At 41.3% G+C, this 27906-nt stretch overlaps 1 protein-coding gene across 1 annotated transcript in view; it reads left to right on the top strand.

The window, feature by feature from the left end:
• The first annotated feature begins 14736 nt into the window (after window positions 1–14736).
• atg14 (autophagy related 14) overlaps window positions 14737–27906 on the top strand; it is a 31841-nt gene continuing 18671 nt past the window's right edge. The window contains exons 1-6 of the mRNA XM_023352754.1: window positions 14737–15232; window positions 21786–21848; window positions 21946–21988; window positions 25273–25354; window positions 25430–25667; window positions 27415–27641. Of these exons, the coding sequence (XP_023208522.1) occupies window positions 14958–15232; window positions 21786–21848; window positions 21946–21988; window positions 25273–25354; window positions 25430–25667; window positions 27415–27641 (928 nt within the window). The 5' untranslated portion in view covers window positions 14737–14957. The remainder of the gene's footprint in view (window positions 15233–21785; window positions 21849–21945; window positions 21989–25272; window positions 25355–25429; window positions 25668–27414; window positions 27642–27906) is intronic.

Genomic DNA, 27906 nt, shown 5'->3' with positions numbered 1-27906 from the left:
AGATGTGTGGAAAGGAATGAAGAACATCGCTGGAATGAAGGGGAAGGACATACAGATATCTGGGGGCCGGGACAGAGCAAACCAGTTCAACCAGTTTTTCAACAGGTTCAGCTCACCTCCTGCTACTCCCATACCACCACCATCCCCCCACACATCCACACTGCCCCAAGTTGTTCAACCCACCTACCGGCATTCTCCAGCACACCACCTCTCCTTCAGCCCCCCACCTCCCCTCTCCTGCCCCATCTCCACTGCAGACAACAACACCTACCCCCAGTTAACGGTGACTACAGGCCAGGTTGAGAGACAGTTGGAGCGATTACACCAGGGGAAGGCTGCAGGACCTGATGGCATTACACCACGGTCCTGAAGACCTGCTCCATCCAGCTGGCCCCTGTACTGGCACACATGTACAACCTGAGCTTGAGGCTGGAGAGAGTCCCGCTGCGGTGGAAGACATCACATGTGGTTCCTGTTCCCAAGAAGCCAAGGCCAGCCGACCCAGAGGACTACAGACCAGTTGCTCTCACATCTCATGTGATGAAGGTCATGGAGAGACTGGTCCTGGCCCAGCTGAGGCCTCAGGTGATGACGTTTCTAGACCCCCTGCAATTTGCCTACCAGCCCCACTTAGGAGTTGACGATGCCGTCATCTTCCTGCTGCAACAAGCACTTTCGCACCTGGATGGTGGAGGAGACACTGTGAGAATCACATTCTTTGATTTCTCCAGTGCCTTCAACACCATCCAGCTTCTGCTGCTGGGTGAGAAGCTGGGAAGGATGGGTGTCAACGACTCAGTGATCTCCTGGGTGACTGACTACTTGACAGGCAGGCCACAGTTTGTCCGTCTGGGCAGTGTCCTGTCTGATGTGGTGGTCAGTGACGTAGGAGCTCCACAGGGAACTGTGCTTTCTCCCTTTCTCTTCACCTTGTACACCACTGATTTCCACTACAACTCTGAGTCATGTCACCTACAGAAGTTTTCTGATGACTCAGCGGTTGTCGGGTGTATAGGGGATGGAGGGGAGGGGGAGTACAGGACACTGGTGGACAGCTTTGTGGAGTGGTCTGAGCAGAATCACCTGAGGCTCAACATTAGTAAGACCAGAGAGATGGTGATTGACTTCAGAAGGAAGAAGATACCTTCACGGCCACTAAAGGTCAAAGGGGAAGTGGTGGAGGAGGTGGAGGATTACAAATACCTGGGAGTTGTAATCGGCAACAGACTGGACTGGGCATCTAACACTGATGCTGTGTGCAAGAAGGGGATGAGCAGACTCTATTTTTTAAGGAAGCTGAGATCCTTCAATGTGTGCAGCAAGATGTTGGAGACCTTTTATCACAGTGTTGTTGCCGGTGCCATCTTCTTTGCTGCTGTGTGTTGGGGAAGCAGCATCAGAGCCAGCGACTCTAATAGACTAGACAAAATCATCAGGAAAGCCGGCTCTGTACTGGGACTAAGGCTGGAGTCCCTGGAAACTGTGGTGGAGAGGAGGACACTGAAGAAGGTTCTGTCTATTATGGACAATAAACAGCACCCTCTCCACCACATAGTGGACAGACAGTGGAGCACCTTCTCACATAGGCTGCTCCAGCTCTGCTGTCGTAGGGACAGATACAGGAAATCCTTCCTGCCACATGCCATCTCACTGTACAATAAAAGCTAAATCATTGTTCTGCACTAATCCGTCCAATTTTGCACAACTGCACTGTGGCACACTTGCTGTACATATATTTACATATACATATCTGCATTTTTTGAATCTTTGCAAGGACTGCTCTAAGCTGCTTTTTATATTGACAGCATGTTATATTTTATTTTTATTTTGTCTACAATTGCTACTCAGTGGTGGTTGTGTGTGTCTTGTCTCTATGCTGTTGTAACTGCGAAATAATTTCCCTGCTGGGATGAATAAAGTAATTCTATTCTATTCTATCTGATCATTTAGCTGTGTATACAATGGAAATATTACTGATGGCCTTACAGTGGGTAGAGCAAAATAAAATAGAAAAAATTCTTATATGTTCAGATTCATTTTCCTCACTAATGTCTATTTTAAATATTTTAAATCTGAAAGTCGTATGGAGTTGGTATATGAAATTTATGAAGTTAGATTTAGAATGACACAAACTCAAATAAAGATTAGGTTTATGTGGATACCTGCTCATAAAGATATAGAAGGGAATGATATGGCAGATCATTTAGCTAAGGTGTCTTTAAAACAAAGTAGAAGTCTGGAAATAGCGTATTGTAAATCTGAAATAAACTCACTTAAGAGCAAAATAAAATCCGAATGGCAACAATTGTGGGAGGAAGGAACTAAAGGTCGTCATTTATTTCATATACAAAAGAAAGTAGGAAATATGGAAATAATAGGAGAAAATTGAAAAGAACAAGATTGCGGCTCAGACATACTGGATTAAATAAAACTTTACATTTGATTGGTAAACATCCTACAGGTAGTTGTGAGTGTGGTATGGATATGGAAACAGTGGAACATATAATAATTCGTTGTGAAAAATATATGGTAAGTAGAGAGAAGCTAAAACAAGAAATTAGGAAATATGATATAGAGACATTAAAACTTAAGATATTAATTAAACATAAAATAAATAAAGCAGTTATAAAATTTTTGAAGGACACAGGATTATATATAAGAATTTAGATTAAAGGGAGATACTCTGGTCCACACCCCAGCATAGTAGATGGCGATAATACATCTTAATGTTAGATGTCACCTGCCAGTAAAAATCAGAAAGAAGTCTATATTATTCTAATGTTGAAAAAATAATAATTTTGCAATTGCAGTGTTTCCATTAAATAAGATATTTATTTTAAACCACACGTGAATAAGGTTGTTAATACGATGAGTCAATAAAAATAACGGCAGTGATGGATGTAAACAGTTAGGTCTGGTCCCAATACTCACACCCTCAAACCAAGCTAAAATGATCAAACAAAGTTTGATCATTTTAGCATGGTTTTTATTCATATTTATGCTCCCATCACCAATGCAGAGAAAAAGCGTTTTTTTGAAAAAATTGGGGAAAGGTTGGGTGATTGTGGGTCTGAGGATTATGTTTTTATAGGCGGGGATTTTAATTGTACAGAAAACGAGTTTTTAGATCGTAATCATGCAGAGCCGTATCCGGCGGCCCAACATGCTCTCTGGCAGCTGGTCTCGTCTCACGGCCTGGTGGACATATGGAGGAGGATGCATGGAGGCTCCAGGCAGCACACATGGTCCCACATTAAAGAAAACTGAATCTCTTTAGCTCAACTTGATCGTATTTATTGTTTTAAACACCATTTTAACGTGTTTAAAACATGCCAGATTTTACTGGTGGCTTTTACAGATCACTCGTTTCTTTTAGGTAGTGTTTTTATCAGAAACATTTTACCTAGAAGCGCTTACTGGCATTTTAACTCAGCTTTAACTTATGATCAGGGTTTTAAGGAGATTTTAGGTTATTTTTGGACTGGTTTTAGACAGAGAAAGTCTGATTTTACTTGTCTGAGACAGTGGTGGGACCATGGGAAAGTTCAGATAAAACTGCTGAGTCAGCAGCACACTCTTAATGTCACCCGTGACATTACTGGATCTATCAGAGATCTGGATATGAACATTGTGGAATTAGAACGACTTAGTGAATCCACAGGAAATCGAGAGGACATTGAAGCTCTCAAATCTAAAAGGCTAGTTTTAGCAAACCTGCTGGAGAATAAAGTCCAAGGCGCATTGGTCAGGTCCCGGATCCAGAACATCACGGAGATGGATGCTCCCTCTGGCTTTTTCTTCAGCTTGGAGAGGAAGCACGGGCAGAGGAAGCAGATCCACTCTTTGCTGTCGGACACAGGGCAGCAACTGAGTGGACCAGGGCAGATCAGGAGGAGGGCTGTGGAGTTTTACGTTTCTCTGTTCCAGAGTGAATATGAGGAGAACGATGAACTGTTCGAGGAGTTCTGCAATGAACTACCTCAGGTCTCCGAGGAGACCAACACTGAGCTGGAGCGCCCTCTGGGGCTTCAAGAACTCCACACAGCCCTCCTCAGCATGCAGGGCCAGAAGTCCCCAGGCATTGACAGGCTCACTGTGGAGTTTTACAAGGCCTACTGGGATCTTCTGGCCCAAGACATGCTCGACGTCTATAATGAGAGCCTGCTTACTGGTTCACTCCCTTTGTCCTGCTGCAGGGCAGTTATCACCTTGCTGCCCAAAAAGGGAAACCTGCAGGACAACAAGCCCTGTGTCCCTCCTCTGCACCGACTACAAGATCCTCTCCAAAGCCCTGGCCACGAGGCTAGGAAGAGCTATGGAGCAGATCATCCACCGGGATCAGACCTATTGCGTCCCCAGCAGGTCCATGGTAGATAACATCTACCCTCCACATTCGACCCGTTCCAGTTTGCCTCCGAAACCGCTCCACTGAGGACGCTATCTCCTCCACCCTACACCTGAGCCTGGCTCACCTGGAGGAGAAGAACACTCATGTGTGGATGTTGTTCCTGGACTTCAGCTCAGCGTTCAACACAATCATCCCACAGCATCTGGCAGAAAAACTGGGACACCTGGGCTTCAGCACCCCCCTGCGCAACTGGCTGCTAGACTTCCTCACCGACAGACCTCAGTCAGTCCGGATCGGACAACACACCTCCGATGTCATCACCCTCAGCACAGGCTCCCCTCAGGGCTGCGTCCTGAGCCCTCTGCTGTTCACTCTGATGACACATGACTGCGTCCCCAGGTTCGCCACCAACCACATCGTGAAGTTCGCTGACGACACAACGGTGGTGGGCCTCATCAGAGACGACAACGACCTGGACTACAGAGAGGAGGTGGAGCAGCTGGTGGACGGGTGCAGAGACAACAGCCTGATCCTGAACGTTGACAAGACGAAGGAGATGATCGTCGACTTCAGGAAGAACCGGCCCAGCCACGCTCCACTGCTCATCAACAGCTCGGCTGTGGAGGTGGTCAGCAGTACCAAATTCCTGGGGGTGCACATCACAAACAACCTCACCTGGACTGTGAACACCACGTCTCTGGTCAAGAGGGCACAGAAACGCTTGTACTTCCTGTGGAGGATGAGAAGAGCACACCTGCCCCCACCCATCCTCAAGACGTTCTACAGAAGCACCATAGAGAGCATTCTGACCAGCTGCCTCTCTGTGTGGTGTGGAGGCTGCAGCGCCTCCGACTGGAAGAAAGTGAGGAGAGTGGTGCGGACAGCAGAGAGGATCATCGGGGCCCCCCTTCCCTCCATTCAGGACATTTCATCCCAGCGCTGCGTGTCCCGAGGCCGAAACATCGTCAGTGACCCCTCACACCCCCACCATGGACTGTTCTCCCTGCTGCCCTCTGGAAAGAGGTTCCGCAGCATCCGGTGCAGGTCCACCAGGTTCCGAAACAGCTTTTTCCCACTTGCCATCAGACTGCTGAACTCTTAACTGGACTGCACTCAAAAACTGGTCTCCACCTTATACCTTGCACATGTACAGAGTTAAATAACTTATATTTTACTGTCATTCCTGCACTTTATATTTTATATTTAGATTTATACTCATATTTAATACTGTATTTTATTTTATTCTGGAATAACCTCACAACATTGGAAGCTCAAAACATTGTCCTGAGCCGTATGCAACGGAATTTCGTTCTGTATACACCCTGTGCATGCAAAATGACAATAAAGTCAGTCTAAGTCTAAGTATAAGTCTATCTACCTAATTCGGGACATTTTGGAGGTCTCTGGTTCATTTGGTTTGCAGACTGGCTTGATTTCACTAGATCAAGAAAAGGCATTTGACCGCGTTGAACACGGCTTCCTCTGGAAAACCATGAGGGGGTTTGGGTTCAGCGAGGTTCTTATTACCAAGATCCAGGTTCTGTACAGTGACATTGAGAGTGTGCTGAAGATCAACAGTAGCCTGTGTGCTCCTTTTAGGGTGTGTAGAGGCGTTCGACAGGGCTGTGCGCTCTCGGGGATGCTCTACGCACTCTCCCTGGAACCTCTCCTCCAGAAAATACGCTCGAGTGTTTATGGGCTGGTTTTACCTGGTTTTAAAAACAAGGTGGTTTTATCTGCCTATGCCGACGATGTTGTTGTTTTTATTAAAGATCAGCGAGATGTCAGTATTTTAACTGAGATCACGGAAAAGTTTTCCACTTTGTCCGCTGCAAGGGTGAACTGGGGGAAAAGCGAAGCACTGGCTGTCGGCGAGTGGTCTGACGGGCTCCCAGTTCTCCCTCAGGGTCTTTTCTGGAAGAAAGATGGTTTTAAGTATTTGGGTGTATTTTTAGGCAATAAAACTACTGTGTGTAAGAACTGGGAAAACATTGAACAAAAAATACAAAACAAGGTGTCAAAATGGAAGTGGCTGCACTCACAGATGTCATACCGGGGCAGAGTGCTGGTTTTAAACAACCTCGTTGCTTCTCAACTGTGGCACAAACTTGCTGTGTTAAACCCACCATCTGGCCTACTTGCAAAGATCCAATCAGAGATGGTCAACTTCTTTTGGAATGGTCTACACTGGGTGCCACAGTCTGTTTTGTTTTTATCGAGAGAGGAGGGGGGCCAGGGCCTTGTCCACCTGGCCAGTAGAACAGCTACTTTTCATATCCAGTTCCTCCAGAAGTACCTGACAGGTTCCCCTGTATGGAAAGATGTGGCCAGCTGCATTCTCAGACGTGTTAATTGTCTGGGGCTGGATGCTGCTCTGTTTTTAACCGATTTTAGTCTTTTAAAGTTAAAAGGGTTGCCTCAGTTTTATCAAAGTGTTTTTAAATCATGTGTTCTTTTTAAACAGCACAGATCAAGGACGCAAATTTCTCTGCACTGGCTTTTAGAAGAACCACTAGTGTATGGAGCGAGACTAGATGTCCGTGACGGTGCCACACCAGGACTTGCTGAGGCGCTGGTCAGGTCCGGAACGGTGACCCTGGGACGGTTGGTGCAAGTGGCTGGATCGGATTTTGGGGACATCCAGGGAGTCGGCTCACTGCTGGGGATCCGGTCCGCCAGGTTAACACAGCACTTCCTGGACCGGGTGAAGGTACAGATGATGGCTGGGGAGAGGCGGCTCCTGCAGCTGCACGCCAAAAACAGAGTGCCTGCCCGATCCGACTGACCCATTCCCAGACGTGTTTATAATTCCGGATTTCGGAGAGGACGGTGGTCCCCTACTACAAAGTCCGGACGAAGGACTGGACTTATGCAAAACAGGGCCAAAAGTACTGTACAAATATTGTGGAAAAATCCTGAACAAAAGAACTCTCCACAAAAGAAATATCAGTGTGTGGAGCGACAGACTCAAAAGTCAGAAACCTCAGTGGAGGACTCTGTACAAACCTCCGATAAAAAAACGGACTGGTGATTTACAGTGGCGGATTCTTCACGGTGCCATCGCCACCAACTCGTTTTTATCGGTCATCAGTCCTGGGGTTTTAAACGAGTGTCCATTTTGTAGTTTGTCTGAGAGTGTTTTTCATGTTTTTATGGATTGTGTACAGTTAACTGGCTTTTTAAATTTTTTAACGAGCATTTTTAGCCTTTTTAGCGTGGTTTTTACCAATTCCGTTTTTATCAATGGTGTACATTACAGTCAATCCACTAGTTTTAAATCCCGGCTTTTAAATTTTTTAATAGCTGAAGCCAAGATGGCTATTTACTTGACTCGACGGGACAAAATGCAGGCTGGACCTCAACTCGACGTGGTGGCTCTGTGGAAGGTTAACATCAAGGCCAGGTTGAGATTGGAGTTTTGTTTCCACAGAGCCACCGGGAATTTGAAGGGTTTTTTAGAACTGTGGGGTTTTAACAATGTGTTGTGCACCATTTCTAATCAAGGAGGACTAAAATATAACAAGCTGTTATTGTAACTATTCATTGTGTTTTTAGTATCCTTGACCTGATTATGTAATGTATTGTTAAATTATTGTATAATAAATGTTTTATTAAAAATCAAAAAAATCTTCTTCTTTTTGTTTTATGGTGTTGGCAAACAACTTGTAGGTGCATTACCGCCACCTTCCAGACTGGAGTATGAACCAGATGTAAACCCACTATAATCTTCCCATAATGCCTGTCCTCCTAAGAAAACTAAAAATACAGCTGAACACTACATCCTCAGACGATCTTTGCAACAAGCTTCTAATATCTAATTTATTTTTGTTTCTATTTAACTCTCTGATTAACACCTCTCTTTCCTGATTATATTTATTACATACTAGAAAAATATGCTGTATTGTTCCTGTCTCTCCACAATATCTACACATACCTGTACTATGTTTGTTAATCATTTTTAGAGTACTATTTAACCCCGTATGCCCAAACCTTAATCTGGATATAACATCCTCTTCTCTTTTATTCCTATTACCTTTCCTACATTCCCCAACTTTTTTATGAATGCTATAAAAAAATCTTGCTTTGTCTTCTCTATCCCATTGTTCCTGCCATTTCTTCTTAATATACTTTTTACTTATACGTTTGACCTCATTTTTACTTATTTTGATATTAAGATCAACATTATCCTTTTTTGCTGCATTTTTAGCAAATTTATCCGCCAACTCATTTCCTACTATTCCAATATGGGCAGGAATCCAAACTAATTTAACCCTGGACCCATATTTTTTAATTCTAAAAGTTGATTGATTAATATCCAATATGATATCTTGTCTTGTTTCTGAATTTTGCTCTAAAATACTTATTAATGCACTACTTGAGTCTGAATAAATCAATATCTCCTTCTTCCTCGTTTCCTCACTCCATTCTAGAGCTATTAATATAGCCATTAATTCACCTGTGTATACTGTCAACCTGTCTGTTACTCTTTTATTTTTCATAATATTTAAGTCTGGAATTATAAATGCTATTCCTATTTTATCATTAGACATTTTAGAAGCATCTGTATATACTTGTATATACTCTGCATATTCTTTCTTTATATACCTTTCCACCTCTTTCTTTTCTATTTGTCTGCCTTTTTCCAATAAACTTAAATCAACTTCAGCTTTTCCACTTAACCAAGGTGGAGTATCAGGAATACTCACCACAGGACTAATTAAATAATTATTTATTCCTACCTCATTTATTTCATTATCAATAATCCATCCAAAACTATTTATCTTCTTTTTTTTTTTTTTACTTTTTCTTGACATGGTTGTAATATAACATTTGGAGGAAAACTTTCCTTATGTCCTTTAATATTGTCAAGAGAAGTGGAGTTTTGATGACTACACTGAGCCCTCTGTGACAACTGAGGATGAAGAATCTGCATCTTCACATCCCAGACGAACCTCTTCTCTTTCCAGGGGATGAGGACGGCGAACTGCAGGAGGGTGATGGACTCCCAGCATGTGAAAGGTCTGACCTCGTGGAGGGGGTGTCAAGAAAATCCGAGCTCATCCCACTTCCCCATGCTGGAGATTTTAGTTTAACAGTAATAATAAATAAAGTTATCTTTAAAATGAATCACTCAAGTGACATCAAGGCCCAACAGTAGACTTAAGTGTCAATAAAGTTAGTTTAACAGTAATAATAAATAAAGTTATCTTTAAAATGAATCACTCAAGTGATATCTAGGCCCAACAGTAGACTTAAGTGTCAATAAAATAAATCTGGTTGTGTGTGTTGTTTTTGTCTCATGCAAACTTTGCTTTAATTCTACTTTTCTCTATTTAATCATAAGAAATCATAGTCAGTCAGAGAGAGTCATTAAACAGGAAAAGCAGGTTTCCTGGAAAAAGAGGAAGTAAGTTTCCAGCCTGCAGATTTATAAAAAATAGCTGAGACTATTTCTTATTTTAAATCATGAAAGTTTTAAAGAATGAAATCTAAAACATTTTGAGTAATTTGATAAGATTCAAAGTAAAATACTTATATTAATATTGGTTTACTTGTAATAATATTTACACGAACATTTGTGGGAACACTTACAAGAAAAACAAGTAACTGTAACTTTAGTATTAAATAATTAGAATCATGGATTATTCTTGGTTTCTTTTCAGAAAAACATCTGTAATAACTCACATTAAGATTATAATAAGTATAATTAATAAGTTATGGTTATAAAATCATAAATGAATGATAAATCAGAGAAGCTGAAGAAAATAAATGTGATATAAGTTATGGTTATAAAATTATAAATGAATGCTAAATCAGAGAAGCTAAAGAAAATAAATGTGATATAAATGTGATTTTGACATTGAACTTGAAATGGTGTAAAAGGTGTAACTGCAATTAAACATCACTGATATGTTGGAGGTAGAGAGTAGGTGAAAGGTGAAAGGCAAGGAACTAACAGGAGAGCAGAGATGATCAACGCCTTATTTAGAGAGTAGGTGAAAGGTTGTGCAGGCAATGGACAGGAGGTTGAGCAACTCTGAGACATTAGCACAGACATCAGGACATAATGTCTGTAAGACAGTGATGGATATGAGATCATCTGTCTAAGCAGACAGCCAATGAAAACGCACCAAAAGGTGGATAAACCCTATAAAAGGTGGGTGCAAAAGAGGAACCGTTCGTTGGATCCTCCGGGCAGCTTCGAGCCAAGATCGAGATGGACAAAGAACTCTGCAGCTGAAGAAGAGCCGGGGCCACGGAGCCGAAGACTGTCCTGCCATGGGGACCAACCCGTCAGCCCTACAACCTGTGGCTTCAAATCGCACTTCTCTCATCGGCTGGGTTCAGACCCCAAAGACAAAGATGAAGACAAAGGCAAAGACAAAGACAAAGAAGAAGAACTGGTGCCTTTTTTCCTGCCAGCACCAAGTCCTGTGTGACCTCACCATCCACGCGGAGAGGAGGCTCATCAGACCTGCGGAGATCCCTGCCTTCATCGATCAACATCTTCCTCCTGCTGCAACACCTTCTTCATCATCAGACCTGCGGAGATCCTGGCCTTCATCGATCAACATCTTCCTCCTGCTGCAACTTGTTGTTGCGCAACACCCCCCCCCTCCTTTCTGTCTCTACTCTCTCACTCTCTACTTCCTCTTCTGAGAGGGGAGATGTGCTACCAGCTCTCCTTCTAACGGGTTAATTGAGTTTCCTAAATCTGCTGGGATTTACCCTGTCCAGAACTGAAGTAAACTCTGTTTAAGCTGGTTTCGAGAAACGATTCGCCTGGTTTTCTGACGGCCTACATCCAGGTGTCCCACCCTTCTTCCCCCTGTGAATTAGCCAGACTGAGCAGCCTACAGCCAACTAGTTTCACAGAGCACACCTGTTAACGGTCGCTCGTTCTCTATTTTACAACTTGCATTTGTTATTGAACCAGGTAGGTTTTAGTGACTCGGGCGAGTCCCAAGGATGACGTTTTAAATATGGGCTACCAGCAACCTATAAAACATTTTAAACTTTTTCCTCTCCAGAATCAAACATCACAGCTATTTTACAACCATCAAAGAACTTTAAGGTGACTCATTAACTGAATGTCCACAACATCTTTTAGACTTTCTTTATGCTAAATATTTTATTAGTAAGGCAGTTTTGCAAGGGTCAGTACAGCTTAATTCAGTAGCAGAAATAATCAAATAAGTAAAATCAATCATCTAGTCTATCTTTCCCTACTGCTGATACTGAGAACTAAAAAAGGGAACCTTTGAGAGAGACGGACAGAGCCTGGCGCCTCGAACCCCAGACCTGGCACGACGACGAAGAAGGTGCTGCAGCAGGAGGAAGACGCCGATCGATGAAGGCCAGGATCTCCGCAGGTCTGATGAGCCTCCTCTCCGCGTGGATGGTGAGGTCACACAGGACTTGGTGCTGGCAGGAAAAAAGGCACCAGTTCTTCTTCTTTGTCTTTGTCTTTGCCTTTGTCTTCATCTTTGTCTTTGGGGTCTGAACCCAGCCGATGAGAGAAGTGCGATTTGAAGCCACAGGTTGTAGGGCTGACGGGTTGGTCCCCATGGCAGGACAGTCTTCGGCTCCGTGGCCCCGGCTCTTCTTCAGCTGCAGAGTTCTTTGTCCATCTCGATCTTGGCTCGAAGCTGCCCGGAGGATCCAACGAACGGTTCCTCTTTTGCACCCACCTTTTATAGGGTTTATCCACCTTTTGGTGCGTTTTCATTGGCTGTCTGCTTAGACAGATGATCTCATATCCATCACTGTCTTACAGACATTATGTCCTGATGTCTGTGCTAATGTCTCAGAGTTGCTCAACCTCCTGTCCATTGCCTGCACAACCTTTCACCTACTCTCTAAATAAGGCGTTGATCATCTCTGCTCTCCTGTTAGTTCCTTGCCTTTCACCTTTCACCTACTCTCTACCTCCAACATATCAGTGATGTTTAATTGCAGTTACACCTTTTACACCATTTCAAGTTCAATGTCAAAATCACATTTATATCACATTTATTTTCTTTAGCTTCTCTGATTTAGCATTCATTTATAATTTTATAACCATAACTTATATCACATTTATTTTCTTCAGCTTCTCTGATTTATCATTCATTTATGATTTTATAACCATAACTTATTAATTATACTTATTATAATCTTAATGTGAGTTATTACAGATGTTTTTCTGAAAAGAAACCAAGAATAATCCATGATTCTAATTATTTAATACTAAAGTTACAGTTACTTGTTTTTCTTGTAAGTGTTCCCACAAATGTTCGTGTAAATATTATTACAAGTAAACCAATATTAATATAAGTATTTTACTTTGAATCTTATCAAATTACTCAAAATGTTTTAGATTTCATTCTTTAAAACTTTCATGATTTAAAATAAGAAATAGTCTCGGCTATTTTTTATAAATCTGCAGGCTGGAAACTTACTTCCTCTTTTTCCAGGAAACCTGCTTTTCCTGTTTAATGACTCTCTCTGACTGACTATGATTTCTTATGATTAAATAGAGAAAAGTAGAATTAAAGCAAAGTTTGCATGAGACAAAAACAACACACACAACCAGATTTATTTTATTGACACTTAAGTCTACTGTTGGGCCTAGATATCACTTGAGTGATTCATTTTAAAGATAACTTTATTTATTATTACTGTTAAACTAACTTTATTGACACTTAAGTCTACTGTTGGGCCTTGATGTCACTTGAGTGATTCATTTTAAAGATAACTTTATTTATTATTACTGTTAAACTAAAATCTCCAGCATGGGGAAGTGGGATGAGCTCGGATTTTCTTGACAATATTTGCCCAATAATTTATGGCTAGTTGTTTTCTCCTGAGCTCCAGTGGCATCTCATCCATTTCAGCTTGTAAAGCTGATACTGGGGTTGTTTTCATTGCTCCGCAACAAATTCTTAATGCCTGATATTGTATTCTATCTATTTCTTTTAGTAAACTATTAGAAGCTGAATTATATACAATACATCCATAATCAAATACTGATCTAATTAGTCAGATGTATATTATTTTTAAAGCTTTCCTACCAGCTCCCCAATCTTTACCTCTTAAACATCTCATTATATTTAGTTGTTTTTTTTTACTTTTCTCAATAATTTTTTTTAATATGTATTTTCCATGTAAGTTTTTTATCAAACCAAATTCCTAAATATTTTATCTGATCTATCCTTTCTATAACATTCTCATATAATTTAAGATTTACATTAATATTTATTTTCCTATTAGTAAATGTAACGAATTTAGATTTAGATATTGAAATTCTAAATCCCCATTCTAAAGCCCAATCTTCTACACTTTTTATTGCCTCTTGTATTTTCTTATTTACAAATTTTACGTTTTTTCCCCCTTTTCCAAATAAAACCGTCATCTGCAAATAATGTCACTCCAAATGGGAGGGTCTAACAATTAACAACGTAATCTAAACACTTCCAAATATAAAAATGAATTACAAATTTTGATTCTAAATTAACTTAAATATATTCCAACTACCCAAAGAACAAAACTAAATTGGTAAAAAGTACAAACTACAAAAATTTAGCATAAACGGCCACAACAATTAGGTATGTCACCTATTAGTTCAGCTACATAATAAGAAATGTTTTGTTCGATTTGTCTGGATTCCTGCTCATGTAGGTATAGAAGGAAATGAAGAAGTAGATATATTAGCTAAACAGGCCCCGAAAGCAGATATTATTAACTTAAATATTTCTTTCAGCAAAAGTGAGGGAAAATCTATTATTCAAAATAAAATCCTTAAGGTTTGACAGGAACAATGGGCTAATCATGACACGGGTAGAGATTTATATAAATTTCAAAAGACTGTGGGAGGTAATGGTTGCATGAATGGAAGGTGGAAAGAAAAGGTAGTCATATCTTGATGTAGAATTGGTCATACTGCACTTAATAGTTCTCTTTTCAGAATAGGGAAACATGAAACTGGGACTTGTAATTATTGTAATCAGATGGAAACAGTGGAACATGTCTTATTAGAATGTAACAAGTATTCAGAGGAACATCAGCATTTAAAGTCGATACTAAATAGAGAGAAAATAGGATTTTCTATGATAAATCTTTTAGGAAATAAATCAAATTCTGTTAGAAATCAATTAATTAGATCTTTAAAAAACACTGGGTTATTTAATTGTATTTATAGTATATATGTACAGTATGTATGCGTATTCATTTGCATATACACACATACATATATATATATATATATATGAGTGTGTATGGATGTGAATTTGCACATTCGTGCATACCATTGAGGTGTGTATTATTAAATTCCCTCTGAGATCATTGATGACCACACTCCAGTCTGGTAGGTGGCGGTAAAGTTGGTTGCCATCCGCCAATAAAAAAAAACTAAAGAAGAAGAAGCAGGAAATGCTTTAGAAACAAACAAAACCCCAAACTCGCTCTGTGGCCCCACGTTCATTTCAGAGTTCCCGAGGTCTTTTGAAAAAGTTACCTAGATAATCGTAGAGAGGTAGAATGTAAAAGGAACAAGGGAGTGACCCACGGCGAGCTACGAATTCTGTAGCTGTGATAGTTTAGCAGCTTACTATAGTTTAGCCTAGCTTACATGTCTATGGCGTCCCCAATAGATCTCCCACTGGTCGGCCCGACTTCTTCCTCACTCTCAGCTGCGGAGACAAAGCTGCCTTTTCTTCGTCAGCAGCTCCACTCTGTTGTCTCTTCCCCGGGTAGTGTGATGGTGGAGTCGGTTGACGAAGCTGAGGGTCTGTACGTGGCGGTGGAACGCTGTCCCCTGTGCACCACCTCCCGCCGCAGGCTTACTTGTGCCCGGTGCATTCAGGCCGGAGACTTCGTATTCTTCGACGGGAGGAACAGTGAAAGGTAAAGGTATCAGTGAGGACTAAAATCTGCTATACTTGTGTTTTTCTGTGTAACTCCCCCATCCCTCCCCGAGGAGCAGAAACTGGCAGGCGAAGAAGAGCCCATAGGCTGTTACTTGAAGAACCACTTCCATTTCAGTATTTGTTTTTTGATTAATCTATGACTATAAAGCTATGATGATTTTAATATTTATCAGTCCCCAGTTAAGTTAGTTTTAAGTTGGGTATTCGACACTCGGACAGTGGTTTACTGCAAAGATAATTGCTTCTTGTATGTGACAGACATTATGGTTAGCTTAGGGGCAATCAGCAATTTAAAAAGAAACTTTATTTAGTCAAAGTAAACACAAACAAGTAAGGCAAGTAACAGTAGTGTAACTCAATTGCTGGGTTTCAGAAGACGTCACCCAATGCAGATGGAGAGCAAGAAGTAAATGCATCCCATTTATTTCTTTTGATTCAGCATCAAAATGTCTAAAGTCTGAGTCATATGGTTGTTCCAACCGTTTTAATAGAGAGAAAGATAAACATTATTCTCGTGTTTCAAAGGTAGTTGGTCACAAGGGAGTTAATTTTAACAAACTTACCGAAAAAAGAGGAGAAAAGTGGATCAACAATCTACAGGTAAAAACAGGCGGTGTGAAAACTAACAATGCCAGAGTTTGCATCGCCACTTTCTAACAGGTAACGATTGCATCGTTTAAATTGTATTTTCAGATATTTTATTGGACAGTTACTTAGAAAGACAAGCATCCATATGTAAGGTAAGCTATATTATTTTTATGCCCCAGGTTGGTTGTCCTCAGAGCGCTAATGTTGTTGGTGTAACCCAGGGACGTCAAAGTCAAATACACCGAGGGCCAAAAAACCAAATTTGCTACAAGCTGATGGCCCAAAGTATTTCAATGTTTATTAAAACACATTGAAATGATTGCACATAGCCTATTGAACCAAGACCTAACACAGTGTATATTATTTAATAATTAAATGAATAAAGCCATATTTTCTTATGGATCTCTCAGTAATTTCAAGTGAAACCATTTTTCAACAGGCAACCAGACAAAAACGAACTTCCTTCAGAGAAAAATCGCATGTTCTGTACGTTAAAAAAATAAATCAATATTTTGTTATGGCTCTGTCAGTAACCTCAAGGGAAAACATTTTCAACAGGCAAACAGCAAAAAATTAAATAGTTTTTAAAAACAAAATATTTTTCTTAATATCAAGATAAATACATAAATACAGGTCCTTCTCAAAATATTAGGATATTGTGATAAAGTTCATTATTTTCCATAATGTAATGATAATGATGTTGTGCAGCGTTTTCTGCCACACTTTTTTCTTCCCACAGACTTCCCACTGAGGTGCCACTGAGGTGCCTTGATACAGCACTCTGGGAACAGCCTATTTGTTCAGAAATATCTTTCTGTGTCATTACCCTCTTGCTTGAGGGTGTCAATGATGGCCTTCTGGACAGCAGTCAGGTTGGCAGTCTTACCCATGATTGGGGTTTTGAGTGATGAACCAGGCTGGGAGTTTTAAAGGCCTCAGGAATCTTTTGCAGGTGTTTAGAGTTAATTCGTTGTTTCAGATGATTAGGTTCATAAACGTTTAGAGACCCTTTTCATGATATGCTAATTTTGTGAGATAGGAATTTTGGGTTTTCATGAGCTGTATGCCAAAATCATCCGTATTAAGACAATAAAAGACCTGAAATATTTCAGTTAGTGTACAATGAATCTAAAATATATGAATGTTCAATTTTTATCATTACATTATGGAAAATAATGCACTTGATCACAATATGCTGATATTTTGAGAAGGACCTGTAAAAGTGCATGCATTATAAACTAAAAATGCATTATTGTGCTGCTCTATGATCCTACCGATCACTGCTTTCAAATAGTAAAATAAAAAAAAATAATAAATCAAATCAGTTGTATTCTTTCTCATGGCTCTTATCTGCAATTTTCCCTGAGTCCATTCAACTGAAAAATAAATATGAATAAATAAAATATAATAAAATAAAATACAAAAATCTATGGCACACAGACAAAACAATAGAAGAAAAATCACGTCTTGTACAAACAAATGTAAAAATACGTTGCTGCTCTATGATGCTCACTTGTCTGAGACTGAGCCTGATACTTGGTGTGTCTCATCTTTTGCACAAGTTCATCAATGTTCGGGGTTAGGCTCTGAGCTGAGGAAATGCTCAGGATTGAGTGAAAGTGATTATCAGTAAGATAATGATGTGATGTTTAGATTAGCTTCATTAAAGAGAAAAGTTGTTCACACAGGTATGTGCTGCCAAATATAGAGAGCGTCCGAACAGCTTGGATGCGCAACTGGGTCGGTGATGAAACGTGCGAACTCAGCAGCACCCACTCTCATGTTTTTCCTTCAGTGTGTCATTGTGCTGGAGCTCAATCAACTCCATTTGTATATTTGGTGGTGCGCTTTCTACCCCAACTGCAAAAGGATTGCTGAACAGTTCAAACTTGCTTTTTTGGACTTCAAAGTCAGCAAGTCGGCAGCAAGTATGTTGACTTTATCAGCAAACTGCACTCAGGAACACAGCGGTAAAGAGCTTCTTTTTCATGGTCTGGCAGTGGAAAAGTGGCTTAAGTTTTTTTCCTCATCTGCGTCTCCCACAGACTCAGCTTTTTTTCAGGCCTTGACTGTACTGTACATATCAGAGATGATACGTCCCCGTCCCTGCAGCTGCAGATTCATCACATTCATATGGCTTGTGACGTCACAGAAAAACGCCATTTTGCACAGGAAAGTTTCATCTCTGTGCTCTGTTGTGACTTTCCCCTTGCTTTCCATGAACGGACAGATCTCCTCACGCAGCTCGAAACATCTTTGCAGCACCTTTCCCTGGCTTAACCATTGCACCTCTGTGTGATACAGTAAGTCACCATACTCTGTATCTAACTAACCCAGAAATGCCTTGAACTGGCAGTGATTTAAACCTTTGGCTCTGATGATGTTAACTGCTCGCGTTATGGTGCTCATTACATGTTCCATTTTCAAGGCTTTACCACACAACGACACTTGGTGTATGATGCAGTGATAAGCTTCAGGTCATCCTTGACGTTTTCCTCCCGCATCCTCTCACGCATCCTTGCCACCAATCCACTCCTGTGCCCACACATTGCGGGTGCTCCGTCTGTGGTTAATCCCACAGGTTTTTCCCAAGGCAGCCCCATCTCATTTACACATCTGGATACCTCTTCATACAGATCCTGTCCTGTAGTTGTGCCATGCATGTGCCATGCAATGGAAATTTCGTTGAATTCTGTTCAATGACAATAAATGCTATCTATCTATCTATAGGACGTAATGCCAAAAACTCTTCTGTTATGCTCAGGCTGGAGTCTACTCCATGAACGAAAATTGACAGCTGGGCAATGTCAGATGTGTCCGTGCTTTCATCCACAGCAAGAGAATATGCGATGAAATCTTTTCCCTTTCTCACAAGTTGTTCTTTTATATTGGTGGAAAGCTGGTCTACACGTTCAGCAACGGTGTTTCTGCTCAAGCTCACGTTTGAGAATAGTTGTCTTTTATCTGGGCACACTGCGTCACAAACTTTAAGCATACAGTTTTTGATAAACTCTCCTTCTATAAAGGGCTGGGCTGATTTTGCCACAATAAAGCTAGCCTTGACAGCAACCTCGCTTTGTGATTTGGCATATGTGAACATAGCCTGCCTGGACTTAAGGCCTCGTTTTAATTCTTTCACCTTCTGTAGCCCTTGTTCCTTGTCCATATTCTTGTCTTTGTCTGTGTATTTCTGAGAAGTTTGATAGTGCCTTCATAGATTATATTCTTTCATTACAGCCAACCTTTCTCCACACAGAAGACACACAGGTTTGCTTTTTACCTCTGTGAACATGTACTCTGCCTCCCACCTGGCTTGAAACCCCCTGTTCGCAGCATCCACCTTACGTTTAGCCATTTTTGAGGAGGTTACCTGAAAGTTGATCTCTGCTCTGATTGCTGATGAACAATGAAGCCGCTTGTGCGCGCTGCTGTGACTTCGCGGGCTACCGTTGCATTGTGGGAAATGTAGTGTTGGTGCGTGCAAAATGCCAGCGAGCGGCTGTGGCCTGTGGGCCGGTTCTAATAGTAATTAAATATCATCCAGGGGGCCATAGATAATTAATGACTTTGACATATGTGGTGTAACCGGTGTATACTATTAGTGCTCTTTACTGATCACCTAGTCTTATACAGTCGGCTAACCTTGATGTGTTCTGCGTTGTGTTCAGTTCAAGAAGGGAGTCGGACCACAGGAGTTTCTGGTTGTTCTTTAATGCAGGTTGCTGGCAGAGGCCTGTACAGATAGAAATAAAAATTGCCTTTAACACGCAGCTCTTCCAATCACTGGAGTCCCCTCTTCTCAGGCAGCCTAGTGCCAACTGAAGGTAGTACAGTACTATTGTTCTCATAAATAAATCCACAATAACAAAAAGGGTAGATTTCTTGTAAAATAAAAAAAACCCTCTGAAATAATCACATATCCCAGATGTTTTGTGCCCTTAATACAATCAGCTTAAACATTGTAGAACAAAAGAAACAAATACACATTGCTGCACAAATAGAAAAAAAAGCCCTTTAACATGCAGCTCTTCCATTCATAGGAGTCGGAATTCACAGCAATAAAGTTGCTTCATTCACAGCTGCATGTTCTTACAATTATTTTATATATTTCATAAAACGCGAGCTTAACCAAAAGCAAGGAACATTTTCTACCTATTCTCAGGCAGCCTAGCGCCACCTGAAGGTAGTACAGTACTGATGTCATAAGACGCTCTCTTAAAGTGACAGTACAGGTACTAGCGCTTATCAAAATAAGTAAAATAATAAAATTCTTAAAATATAACAAAAAATAGGATTCTTCAGTATTAATCAGGATTTGGTGAAATTTCAAACATTATCATAATAATAAAAAATAAAAGCACATTTTCTAAAGTTGTTACATTAGCAGCTAACACAGTGCCGAGTCACAAATGTTTGACCCAACCTGAAACTAAATGATTGTATTCTCCAGGCTTTTGAAGATTTTCTTCTGGCTCATCATATAATATGCAGTCTGCAGCTCCATAGAGTTAGTTACTTTGATCACCTTGATGCTGGGTAAATCCTCAAGATTATATGAGAAGTCTTTCTTACCAAGATAATACATATCCTAAATAAACACGTATTTTTTTGAGATGCCTCGTCTGTTTCAGCGTATTTAGGGCATTAGCTACTTGTTGTGATCGAATTTTCTCTGTTTTGAACCAGACAAATCCACTTCTGGACCCCCATCTGAATTTCGTGTGTCATCCAGGTCACGTGTCTGCAAACCAGCAATAGAAGGCATAGCAGAGGCAAGCTTAGAAAACAACACAAAAGCTAAATTGATTTTTAACCCTTTCATGCATAGTGGTCACTACAGTGGACAGCTATCTAAAAGCCATTTTCTTGTGCTTCCTGTGGATTTTTCTGTTATAAATGCACACAGACCACTGAAGTGGACACTAAGGCATCATAAAATATACCATCAACTACTGGCCATCAGCTGCAAATGCAAGAAATTATTTTTGTTAAATACAATATGGCCGACAGACAAAAAAGCATAAGAACCGACCCGGTCCCTCCTTCTACTGTAGACGACTCTTGCAAGTAAAAAAAATATTGTGACATCAGATAACCCCTAAGGAACAATACTACTGATGTATTTTTCAAATAACAACTTTGTATTTGGACAAAATTACAATTGATCACATAAAAATAAAAAAATAATCTTTACAAAAAAAATTTCCTACCTTTTTTATGCCTTAAGAAAAAAATTTTGAAAAATGGAAAAATAATTCTGACACAAAGGATCATAATTCATGCATGAAAGGGTTAAAAAAACTACAAGATGGGGATTAATATTTTAGGATTAACATGCGTTGAATTAATGGAGTATTAATTCCATTAATATTTCAGTCAAGTATTCATACGTTTCAATACATTTCAGAGATTTCAAATAACTCTAGATCAATCTGTCTATCTTTCTGTTTCTGTGTGTGTATATATACAGTATGTGTGGGTGCTTGTGCCGGCGTGATTGTGTGTGTGTGTGTGTGTATGTATATATATATATATATATATATATACAGCATATACACTTCTCAAAAAAATAAAGGGAACACTCAAATAACACATCCTAGATCTGAATGAAAGAAATATTCTCATTGAATACTTTGTTCTGTACAAAGTTCCATTTGCACAACAGCAGGTGACATTGATTGTCAATCAGTGTTGCTTCCTAAGTGGACAGTTTGATTTCACAGAAGTTTGATTTACTTGGAGTTATATTGTGTTGTTTAAGTGTTCCCTTTATTTTTTTGAGCAGTGTACATACTGTATATACTTTATATATATATACTGTATGTATATATATATAAATAAATAAATACATATACATATGTATCTGTATATACATGTGTATATATGTATATGTCAAACTGGTGTTGGACAGGAGCTCTTGATGATTATACTTGTCTCTATAGATACTCTGAGAAATGGGGAAGGCTACAGAAGCTTGAGGAAGAGAAGGAAAGACTGCAGCAGAGGTAAAACATAATGGAACAAGTTACAAATGCATGTTCAGTTTGTGATTGATGTCACTATTAACCATTAATAATGAATTTTGAAAATTTTACTTCTCAGTGTCCTACGTGTGATGGGCAAGCGGCTACAGGCTGATGAGATGGTGAGTTCATATTTGTTACAATTAGGGGTGTAACAGCGCAAAGCAAGAAGAAATGAGATATTGGGGACGCAAGAATGAGACAGGATGATATTAAAGAAAACTTAAGATTTTTCTGGGCGTATGCGGCTTTGGCCCTCACAATCCCTTCAACCAATTCTTTCTTCACTTCTCGGAGTGTGGATGCCTTGCCTGCCCTGAACGCAGCGTCCCTGACTGTCAGAAGCTCTCACCTCAGCACTCAGCCAGGTTTTCTGGTTCGGGTAACAAGTTGCAGTCCTGGTGGTGGTGACATCATCAGCACACTTGGAGGCTGACAGAGGAGGTGTATTCCCCCAGGTCCACCTCTCCCTCATAAGTAGCTGCCTCGCTGAAGACCTGCCAATCTGTGCACTGAAAACAGTCCTGGAGCACACAGGCTGCATCCCTGGGCCACACAGTGACTGTCTTCTTCGTTGATCTAATCCATCCCATCAGTGGACAATATGCTGGTGCCAGAATGAGATGTGGTCAGAGAGGCCAAGACGGGGGCGAGGAAGAGCTCTGTACGCACCGTGAATGTTGGTGTACACACAGTCCAGAGTATTGTCTCCGTGTGTGGGGAGGGTGATATGGTGGTAAAAACTGGGCAGAGTGTCCGTCAGTTTCACGTGGTTAAAGTCCCCCGCAACCACGTTAAACAACTCTGGGTGCTTCATTTGCAGTGAGACAATGGTGTCATGTAGCTCCTTTGATGCTTCGTTGCCGTTAGCACCCGGAGGGATGTGAACAATGGTGAGGAACACGGCAGTAAACTGCCAAGGCAGAGAGTATGGCCGACATTTTGCTCTCATGAGTTCTATCACCTCAGAGCAGCAGTTTTTAACCAGTCCACAGTTTGTACACCAACCTTCATTCACGTACATACAGAATCCTCCTCCCCGTGTTTTTCCTGACCATTGGTTGCGGTCCGCTCTGAATAACTGAAGACCGTTCATCTGGAAGGCCTGAGTCTGTCATGTTGCTGTTAAGCCAGGTTTCCTTTAGGCAAAGATTAGCACAATTCTTCATCTCTGCAGAAACTCTCAGCCTCAGATGTAACAAATCCGCTTTGTTATCCAGTGACCGAACATTGGCCAGAAACGGAGTCAGAATAGGTGACTTCCTAGCCTTAAGCTGGGCCATCGCACTGCCCGCTTTCCCCTCTTCTGTTTTCGGGCACAATGTTTTCTTTTGACTGTTGCTTTTTACACCCTGTTGCACTAGTCCGTTGTTCTGGGGAGCCGCTGTCTCCCAAGTGCCGATTTCAGCCTTGGTGATTAACAGCTGAACTGTCTTTGTATCAAATCCAGCTTTAAACTTCTCCACAACAGTATCTGGGACCTGCCTGGTGTGTTCCTTGGTCTTCATGATGCTCTCTGCGCTTTAAACCCTGAGACGATCACAGAGCAGGTGCATTTATACAGGGACTTGATTACACACAGGTGGATTCTATTTATGATCATCAGTCATTTAGGACAACCCTAACCATATGAATGTGTGGGCGTGTGTGTGTATGGGGGTGCACACATGTGTGTGTGGGCGTGTGCGCACGTGTGTATGTATATATATATATATATGTATGTGTGTGTGTATATATGTATATACACTGCTCAAAAAAATAAAGGGAACACTCAAATAACACATCCTAGATCTGAATGAAAGAAATATTCTCATTGAATACTTTGTTATGTACAAAGCTGAATGTGCTGACAACAAAGTCACACAAAAATCATCAATGGAAATCAAATTTATTAACCAATGGAGGCCTGGATTTGGAGCCACACACAAAATTAAAGTGAAATAACACTACACGCTGATCCAACTTTAATGTAATGTCCTTAAAACAAGTCAAAATGAGGCTCAGTATTGTGTGTGGCCTCTACGTGCCTGTATGACCTCCCTACAACGCCTGGGCATGCTCCTGATGAGGTGGCGGATGGTCTCCTGAGGGATCTCCTCCCAGACCTGGACTAAAGCATCCGCCAACTCCTGGACAGTCTGTGGTGCAACGTGACGTTGGTGGATGGAGCGAGACATGATGTCCCAGATGTGCTCAATCGGATTCAGGTCTGGGGAACAGGCTGGCCAGTCCATAGCTTCAATGCCTTCATCTTGCAGGAACTGCTGACACACTCCAGCCACATGAGGTCTAGCATTGTCCTGCATTAGGAGGAACCCAGGGCCAACCGCACCAGCATATGGTCTCACAAGGGGTCTGAGGATCTCATCTCGGTACCTAATGGCAGTCAGGCTACCTCTGGTGAGCACATGGAGGGCTGTGCGGCCCTCCAAAGAAATGCCACCCCACACCATTACTGACCCCCTGCCAAACCGGTCATGCTGAAGGACATTGCAGGCAGCAGACCGCTCTCCACAGCGTCTCCAGACTCTGTCACGTCTGTCACATGTGCTCAGTGTGAACCTGCTTTCATCTGTGAAGAGCACAAGGCGCCAGTGGCGAATTTGCCAATCCTGGTGTTCTCTGGCAAATGCCAAGCGTCCTGCACGGTGTTGGGCTGTGAGCACAACCCCCATCTGTGGACGTCGGGCCCTCATACCATCCTCATGGAGTCGGTTTCTAACCGTTTGTGCAGACACATGCACATTTGTGGCCTGCTGGAGGTCATTTTGCAGGGCTCTGGCAGTGCTCCTCCTGTTCCTTCTTGCACAAAGGCGGAGGTAGCGGTCCTGCTGCTGGGTTGTTGCCCTCCTACGGCCTCCTCCACGTCTCCTCACCAGGAGACGCCTGTCTCCTGGTCTACTGTCTCCTGTCTACTGGCCTGTCTCCTGGTAGCGCCTCCAGCCTCTGGACACTACGCTGACAGACACAGCAAACCTTCTTGCCACAGCTCGCATTGATGTGCCATCCTGGATGAGCTGCACTACCTGAGCCACTTGTGTGGGTTGTGGAGTCCGTCTCATGCTACCACGAGTGTGAAAGCACCTCCAACATTCAAAACTGACCAAAACATCAGCCAGACAGCATAGGTACTGAGAAGAGGTCTGTGGTCCCAACTGCAGAACCACTCCTTTATTGAGTGTGTCTTGCTAATTGCCAATAATTTCCACCTGTTGTCTATTCCATTTGCACAACAGCAGGTGAAATTGATTGTCAATCAGTGTTGCTTCCTAAGTGGACAGTTTGATTTCACAGAAGTTTGATTTACTTGGAGTTATATTGTGTTGTTTAAGTGTTCCCTTTATTTTTTTGAGCAGTGTATATATACTGTATGTATATGTGTGCATATGATTTTTTTTTCTTTCAGAAATGGAAGATCATGCTCTTTAAGAAAAAGAGAGACCAACTAAAGGAGGCGGTTGCCTGGGGTAATGAAGAGGTGAAGAGCTGTGAGTGTTGGGTTCTTTGTCTGAATATTCTGATTAAATTATTTGCATCTCCTTATTTTCCATCTTTTGTTTCAGATCGTGAGCTCCTTCTGCGCTCTCAAGAGGAAACTCAGAGGCTGCAGCGGCGTGCTGGAAGGCATCAGGAAAAGAGAGACAAAATTGATCGCCACAATCGCCGTCTGGTGGAGCTGTTGGAAAGGCGCAGCCGAGAACAACACAACAAACTAAGTCAACTGGCAGCTCTCAGACGAGACCACATCCAGGAGCTCATCACGCACATTTTCCATATGCAAGAGGAGAAGCAAAGCAGCAGGTTGGCAAATATAGCACAGCAGACAGCAACTGGCATCATCTTGCATGTTCTGCTGCTTCAGTAAGATTCCATTCAATCGTTTCACACAGTTCACAGGGACTTTTCTCTTTTATTTCCTGTTTTTTAAAGTATACACACAAAAAGACCACAATTTCTTGCATATAGTGTATTTTAAAGTGCCTCTAGATTTTTTCCATCTCTGGACAAGTACATCAAAAGAAAAATGAAGTACAGATAAACCTTTTCAGACTTTATCTATTCCAAGAGTGTTTGTCCATGTCTTTATCTATCCACCCACTTCAGGGTTTCCCCCAGTGTATCATAAGCCTGATAAGGCTTTACTTTCCTCCCCACCAGGCTAAGTATTGTTTGTTAATGTTAAATAGGTTTCTTTATTGACCAGTTACAGTAAAGATGGATTAAGCTAGGTTTATTGTTGAGTCACTGAACTGTGTGAGGGTGTTTTTCCAAATTATGTCAGCTCGTCTACCTCTGAATTTTTGTAACTTAACATTTTTAACACAAAATCATGGTGGTGATTGCCCTAGCACCCTTACCACCAGGCTTAGCAAGTTTTCTGTGGAAAACCCTGCAACTATTGTGAAATATAAGCTGATTAATTCAAGTCACTACCTAACTAATGTATGGCTGCATATAATAAGTTTTTGTTTATTAAGACATTTATTAGTTTAATACCAAGAAGTAGATTTGGTTGAATAATTTTTTTTTTTTACCCCTCCAGGGGGTCTCTTGTGGGCTCTAGTGTCCCTTATATGAAAGTAGGCTGACAGGAAAGGAGGAAGACCTGTGGCAAATATCGCTGGGTCCAGGAGTCGAACCTGCGACGGACGCGTCGAGGACTCAAGGCCTCCAAACATGGGTTGCGCTAACCCCTACGCCACCACGGCACGCCCTAATTATTTTTGCATTTTTGTGACGTACAAAGAGCAATGTTCCTGAAATATTTCTTGAGTGTAAACATTCAGCCTCGGACCTGGACTCAGAAGCACCAGTCCTGACGCCGTTACTGCTGTTTTATTCTGTCCTTTGTTTCTTCCATCATTTCTTTCTTCCCTTCTTCAGTTCTTGGCTCTCGAAACTTTTATTCCAGCCCTTGTTCTTTTTGGTTATACTTAATTTTTTTCGTGTATAGTTTTCTCCTGGTTTTTGTCTTTAAAATATTTGTACCTTCTAACCTGTATGCAAGTGGGTGCATACTGTGCAAGTTGTTCAGATTTCATATTTCCACTACAGAAATTTTGTTGAACACCGAGGGCCACTACTGTTACATATTTTTACCTTATTAAACTTTTATTTTGTTTGTGATTGAGATGATCACCTGCTGTAATATGTAACACAAAATAAAAGTCCATGAAAGAATTACAGTATTTTATTAGTGCATGAATAAGGGAGAGCTGCATGTAGTAGTGGGACTGTGAGAGGGGGGGCGTTGATGATGTGTTCACATACTCCTCAGAAAGTATGTAATTGCGCCCCTGATCCAAAGCTTCACTTCATATTTCTTTGGGTTGATATGTTTTCTTTTTATGGTCACTGGTTTGCAGGTTTATTTTTACTTTGGTGGTGATACATCTGTATACGCTGCCGCACTTAAAACTATACCTAACATAGCAACACTACATACAGCATATGATAAAAGCATTGGAGCACAAATCTGACATCTAGAGGGAAAAATAACAATTGCATACATTTGAAATTAAATTATTTCATTTTATTTGTGTCGCAGAGACCTGTCTGATGTCACAGAGGTCGGCCTCGCTCTAACCTCTAGCACAGTGACCGAGCTGGCAGAGGCCCGGAGAACCACCTACCTGTCTGGACGCTGGATCTGGGACGACCAGAATGGAGAGACCAGCATCAGCATCACAGGGACACCAGTTGTTTTGCCGAGCAATGGAGACTGCTCCGCCTACTACAGCTGGGTGGAAGAGAAGAGCACCAGCTCTGGCCCAGGTAAGGAGGCTGGCTTAAAAAATAGGATGATGTTCCGATTGATCAACCATCGATCATTATTGGCTGACTTCCATAAAAAAGTATGATAGCTTTTGTTCTATTTTGTTCAGACATTTTTAATCTAAACAACAGAAACAGAAGGAAATTTTTTCTTTTAATACTTTGAGACTGAATACTTTCCTAAATATTACTATATTTAGGAAAGTATTCTTTCCTAAATATGGCTGCAGGAACATAAACTTATGTTTTTTGTGTTTTTTTAGGT

The sequence above is a fragment of the Xiphophorus maculatus genome, chromosome 19, assembly GCF_002775205.1.
Source record: "Xiphophorus maculatus strain JP 163 A chromosome 19, X_maculatus-5.0-male, whole genome shotgun sequence".
Lineage (NCBI taxonomy): Eukaryota > Metazoa > Chordata > Actinopteri > Cyprinodontiformes > Poeciliidae > Xiphophorus > Xiphophorus maculatus.
This window is presented reverse-complemented; position numbering and strand designations above follow the sequence as displayed.